The following is a 6,301-nucleotide window of genomic DNA, read 5'->3' on the forward strand; positions in this document are numbered from 1 at the left end:
TCTCCCTGCCCTCACCCGCTGCCCTGTCCTCCTCTCTGGCTCTCCCTGCCTTCCCGTGAGCCCCCACCCTGGGCCTGTCCTCAGGTCCTTCCTTTGTTCTCCTGGGTCAGAAGGAACTGCTGGCCTCACCCTTGTTTCTGCCGTTGTGTCCTCTGACCCTCATCAAGGGTGCCCTGGACCCTCACTGGAGGGTCCTGTCCTCTGTCATTCACTGTCACACACTTCTAGGCCCTGTGAAGCCTCTTCATGTCCCCCAATTGCCAGATTCCCACTGTAGCAAATCAGCGGCTCCATGAGCAAGAGGGCCGTGGGGGCCACTCTGGGACCAGCACAGCTGGCCCAGTCCTCAGGCGCTAATCAGTCACTAGTCAGCATGCACAGGACCTCGGTGTTGGGTGCCAATAGTGCCATCTGCTCACAACACTTTAAAATATGTCTTCAATCCTAGGTGGTGTAGAGGATTTCTGGCTGACCTATTAGGTCTATTGAGAATTGACCCCATTAACTGACACTGACCCTACAGTTAGGCCAGAATCCCTGTGATCTCTTGTCATCTGGAGTATCCCTGGGGACTGGGGACTGTTCTTGCCCTGTGACACCTCTGGGGACTGTTCTTGCCCTGTGATGCCTCTGCTCTATCACTGACCTCATGCATCCTTCTTCCCAGCAAGCCCTAAGGTCTTCACTCTCACCCCCTTGGGCCTTCTAGGAAGGTTTTGCCCCAAGTGAAGAGCTTCTGGGCCAGTGGACGTGTCAGCCTGTACTTCGGTACCTGAATTTCCTGAGAACTTTCCAGGTGGCCTTGGCCTGGCCAGGACAGCTGCCCCTGCCTTAGGGCTTGCCGGTGTCTCCTTGCCTCCCTCTCACAGGCTTAATTGGAAATCTCTATCTGGATGATTCTCCCCTGAAAAACTTCAGAATCTACAGCCTGGATATGAAAAAGAGCGTCTTTCAGAGGTGGGCCCTGCCTCGCACCTGCGTGTGAGTGCACAGCTCATGTGCAGCTGGATGGCACCTTCCTCACCTGGGCCCTGCTGTGTGTGAACAGACCCACAGGCCAGAGGTGGGGGGGTGACACCAGCCCTAGGACCCCCCCAAGCAGACCAGGCATCCCCATCGTCCCACGTTGCTGCCATTCCTGGGCCCTGAGTAAGAGGCAGGGGGCCTTGGAAGGGCAGAGACATGCTTTAGGAGTCAGGAGCAGGGCTGGGAGCAGATCTGAGATCTCCTGTCCCTCGGGCTGTTCTCAGGTTTGGATGGAATTCTGTCCCAGAAGCGCCTGCACTTCCCGCTTTCTTCCTGGGCGGCTTGTCAGTCGGCCCCTCGCCTGCCGACACCTTCCTGAAGCTGGAGGTTTGTAGGTCTCCCCTCTCACCTGCCAGGGTCTCCCCTCTCCCTCGCCCAGGGCCCCGAGCTGAAAGGCCCCTGTGCACCCCGGGAATGGGCTCAGAGCAGAAGCAGCACCTGGTGCCTGTCAAAGCCTGGCTTCCAACATTGGTCTGAGCCTGGGCGCCGTCCCTGGGAGGCTCAGAACTAGGGGGACAGGTGACAGGCACCCTATCCTTCGCCCTCCTGGTTGTGTGTTTGTCTCTGCTGTCCTGTGTGCCTGTGTATTTGGTGGCTCTCGTGGTAGACTAGATTCCCTTCCTGCTCTCTTTGAAGGGCTGGGAGAAGGGGGTCGTATTCATCAATGGCCAAAACCTTGGACGCTATTGGAGCATCGGACCCCAGAAGACCCTGTATCTCCCAGGACCCTGGCTGGACAGAGGAATCAACCAGGTGGGAACAGGCTCAGCCTCCTTCTCTTTGCCCCCGAGACTCCCTGCCCGTGCCTGCCCTCCCTGGCATCAGACTGTCTCCTCAGGAGCCTTTGGTAGGGCCTAGGGGAGGCAGAGCTTTAGGGAGCCTCTTCCTCCCTCTTCCTTGGTGCCGATGGGCTGTTGGTCCTGGGTCCTTCCAGCCTCAACCCTAAACCCCTCCCTTCCCATCCTGCCACCTCAAGACAAGTGGCCTTGTGTGGCTCCAGGGCGTATCTCAGCTGCTCTGACACCTAGCCCTTCTCCACCCAGGTCATCATTTTCGAGGAGACGATGGCAGGCTCCATGATCCAATCTACCGAAACCCCCCACCTAGGCAGGAACCAGTACGTTAAGTGAGCGGCGCCGCCCAGTACCTCCTGCACCTCGTGCCTGGGGACCCGGAGAGTGCCACCTGCGCTGGTGGCCTCAGCCCCGGTAGGCTGCCCCCTTGCACACTACCCTACAGGAGCAGCTCCTTAAGTAGCAACCTCAGGGACCAAGGGGCTCCTGTCTGCCCCGCCTCAGTTCAAAACCCTACACCTGAGGAGAAACGTGGGGTGGCACAGAGGGCCCCCCTCATACCTAGATGGTTTCTTAGCCTGGCTTTGTTGATGGTACTTCTCCTACTTCCCTGCTCCTCTGGGAGGAGGATGTGTCCATGGGGGTGGGCGCGTTTAATCAGATCATCAAGTGCTCCCTACCTGGGCTCCTCAGAAAAGGGGCTGAAACTGGCCGGGTATCTCCCCCTGCACCACTCACCGCAGCCCTGCCCGGCACTCAGGTGAGCTCTCTGACTGCACTTGGCAGGCCTGGCCTCTTGGTGTTCCTGAAATCCTGAGTTTGTCACTGTTGGTAGAGGTAGGCAAGAGGGGTGCCTCACCTGAGCTGACTTTGTTCTTTCTTCACAACCTTCCCTGAGCCGCCTTGGGGACTCTGAGAGACGCCATTTGAGAAACCCGTGGTTTCCTTTCTGTTCCTACTCCTGCTGCATCTGACAGCATGACAAGCTGAGCTCGAGGAACAGAAATACTCAGCTGCCGCTTTTCCTGAATTAGGGAGTATTTCCAGTTTTACTCAATGAAGACAGGCATCAGTGCAGGAGTAAAGGTGGATCCCAGCAGAGTATCTGGGGAGGGAGGGGACAGAGGCCCACCTCAGTGCAGTGGGGCAGGTGGCCCCAGGAATGCCGGGGTGGCCACAGGAGCACAGGCCTTGCCTCCAGCTTATCCTCCCACTCTCTGCACCCCCATAGCCATGCCGCAGGGAGGAGAGGCAGCCCTCCTTTAGAGCTGTTTTCATGCCCAAATTTGAAACTGTCCTTCTGGAGATCAAGTGTAATGTTTGCCTCCTCCCACTGTCCTGACTCGAAATAAAGCGAAGTTGCATGAAACCCTCTTGGTGATGTCTCTGGTTTTGTCTGTGCCACCCTAAACCAGAGGAGAGGGCATTGTGGGGGTCAGGCTCACGTGCTCAAGGCTGCAGACGCTGACTGGCCCCAGCGGAGGATGCTGTGCACCCCTGACTTCCTGCCACCCCTCCTCAATTTGCTGGATTCCTCTTGAAATGTCACTGGATTGGAAGTGCCCTGGAGAGGAGAGGTCAAAACAAACCCATTCTTGTGCTGGTGGGCAAGGGTAAGAATCTGCCAGGCAGCCACGGGTGCTGCAGTAAGTTAGCTGGTGGAGGGGAGGTGGTGGGGGTGAGCTTTTCTTCACAAACTGCATCAGGCATCTATTGCCCCAAATGAACTATCTTCCATCATAGCCAGCATCAAGTAGCACCCACCTCCCCAGCACAGTGCACAAGCTGGCAGCCCAGCAAAGGCTGGAGAGGGATGCTGGCTGTGGGGCTCACGGAGCCAACAGGCTTGCGTCCTGTGTGTGGCTGTGCTCGGGGGACACCTGTGGTGTGCAGCCACAGGGCCCAGGGCTGAGCAAATTAAGGGCAGATGGTTGTGCTGGGGGACCACTTGGCACAGAGATGAGCTTAACAGAGTAGAGCTTGTGGAGAGTGTCCTTAATTTTTCCCCATCTTTCCAGCTTTTCCAGATCTGCCCCCAGAACAGCAAGTGTTGAGCTAAGATGTGGATGGGACCAGGTGTTACTTGGGAGCAATGAGAATGTACTGTGAAGCTATGTGTGAAGTTGGATTCTCTTGGAAAACGTGACAGGTAGCTGGAATTTAAGGGCATCTTACTGTGAATCCTTTTGTAAAGCCAAGAATCCCATTGAATTACACTTTTATGCAAACCTGAGCAGGAAGGCCCTGCCTTTCTTACCATGAGGCCTTCCCTCACCAACTTCTTATTCTTGTCCTTATCTGACAGTTAACCCCGTGGCCTCTCTAGCAAAGCACTTCTTGGTGGAGTTTATTCTGCAGAGTTGAGTCGATTTGCTCATAGCTTCTGTACTGTATGGTCTCTTCTGGTCCTCTTCATGCCCCAGCCTCTGAATGCTGGGGGACCTCTGTCTACACTCATGCATGGGGGTCTTACCTGGGACACCTGTGGCTTTGTAAACAGCTTGACACTAATGCCCCCGATGCTGGTCCACATTTGAGCTCCAGGTGTGCAGGCAGCTGTCCCCCCACCTGCTCTCCTGCACGTGTCTAGCAGGCATCTGCAACAAATTTTCTCCATGTCACACTGCCCCCCCCCGCCCCCCGTCCCATCCCTCAGGCAGTTTTGTTCTGTGTCTCAGATGATCCTCACCGTCCACGTCCAAACAACTGGCAAGTCCTCCTGGCTCTACCCCTTAAACACGTCCAATATTCGACCATTTCTCTGTGCCCCAAAGCTTGCACGCTCACCCAGCCTACCGCCACTCAGTGCCAGGATCATTGCAGATACCACCTCCCCAACCTGCCTGTGTCTGTGAAGCTGAGGGTTGATCCTGGTTCCCGGACTGACGTATTCTGGCCTCCCTCTCCCTCACCCCGCTGCCTTCCCCACACTACTTCCTCAGCCCCTGCTAGTCGGTTGCAGCCACATGGGCCTCTGTGCTGATGTCTGAGTATACTCAGCCTGTCCTGCCTGGGGGAGCCCTGGGAGCTGTGTGTTGGTCAGATGTCACCTCATCAGACACGCCTCTCTGACCTCCCTGTAGGGCACTGTCTCACCAATGGGCTCTGTCCTCTTCCTAGCGGGTTGCATCTGAAATACATTTGTTATTGCCCGTCTTCTCTCATTAGGTGACCTGTTTGAAGATGAGGGCTTTGTTTTTCCACCGCTGTGTGCTGGCTTCTAGAATAATGCCTACTTAAAATCGGCACCTGATAAACATCTGTTGGTTAAATTAACAAAAATGATGTAGGGCTGAAGAGGATGAGGACTGTTAAAAACCATATTTGACTTTTAATTTTGAAAGCAAATTAAATACAGTTAAATTAAAACAGACCAGATGCAGCTGCCTGGGCACCACCCTCACCCCAGTCTCTGGTTCTCAGAACTCCTAGCTGCCCCTGGCCTCTTACTCTTTTTTGGTGGGGTTTGCCATAGAGGGAGCAGGGAACAGACTGGGTTTGGAAAACAATTGTCATGGACCCAATTCTGGTTTATAACAAACTCATTCCCAACAAAGATGAAGGCTGCAGTCCACCAGGGTTATAATTATAAATAAATATACATGCATCTAAAAGAGGATATTAGGTGAAAATAATTGACTTAGCATCTGCCAATAAAGGTCCCCATTTTGTTGTTCATTATCAATTTCCTGAAAATTAGCCCTGGGTTTTTGGCTAAGCAGGTGGCCTCAGCCCAGCCAAGCTGACCGTGGCATGCAGGGCTGGTTTCCATGAATGAGGCTTGTTCCTGGACATAAATTCACTCATCTGATGGATGCCCTGTGCCCACCTCCTCCCTTCTTTCCCGTGCCACCCCCACCTGATTCCAAGGGACTGATTTCCAAAGTGACATCCAAAGTATAAGAGGCTGGGGAAAATGTCCTGCGAAGTGGTTCAGGATCTGATTCCATCAGATGGTTTCATGAATACTGTGGGAGGTTAACTCCGTTTGAAAATAGGCAACCAATGCTATATTTTGAGTGTTAGGTCTCTGGACTGAGTCCCACTCACCCACCCCCTAGTGGGTTCTAAATGGTTCTCAGACCTGTCCTGTGAGTTTAATGGAGTGGGGGCTGTTAGCAGTTAAAAAATAAACACCTCTTCAATAGGCTCAGGCCCTTTCCTTTTCCTCCTCTTGGGAGGAAAATTGTGCTTCCAACTTGCAGGAGCATGAGTGAGATCACCTCCATCAGAGAGCCAGGGACCCTCCCAGTGGCCTGGGAGACCCAGGGAGGAGCTCTTCCCTAGGGGGATGGAGCAGCTCGTGGTACACTGTTCTTTCTCTGGGGTGGAAAGAGGGCAGCTGGATGTGAGGCCACTGGCTGTGCGTGCTCCCAACTTAGGGAGAAGTGACATGTTCATTCCCTTTTTTTGTGTTTAAAATAGAATGATTTCCAAAGCACTGTGTGCTCAGGTCTTTTTCCCCTCCGTGTCAAACTAAT

General features: G+C 54.3%; 1 protein-coding gene across 1 annotated transcript in view; it reads left to right on the forward strand.

Annotated features, from left to right (window-relative positions):
- The window catches only part of LOC100953480 (beta-galactosidase-1-like protein 2), a 39,723-nt gene extending 36,553 nt beyond the window's left edge, over positions 1 to 3,170 (forward strand). The window contains exons 16-19 of the mRNA XM_023516787.1: positions 870 to 957; positions 1,251 to 1,353; positions 1,663 to 1,779; positions 2,070 to 3,170. Coding sequence (XP_023372555.1) covers positions 870 to 957; positions 1,251 to 1,353; positions 1,663 to 1,779; positions 2,070 to 2,156 — 395 coding nt within the window. The 3' untranslated portion in view covers positions 2,157 to 3,170. The remainder of the gene's footprint in view (positions 1 to 869; positions 958 to 1,250; positions 1,354 to 1,662; positions 1,780 to 2,069) is intronic.
- Positions 3,171 to 6,301: the final 3,131 nt, after the last annotated feature.

This window comes from Otolemur garnettii, unplaced genomic scaffold (assembly GCF_000181295.1).
Source record: "Otolemur garnettii isolate 467f Iridium unplaced genomic scaffold, OtoGar3 scaffold00097, whole genome shotgun sequence".
Classification (NCBI taxonomy): Eukaryota; Metazoa; Chordata; class Mammalia; order Primates; family Galagidae; genus Otolemur; species Otolemur garnettii.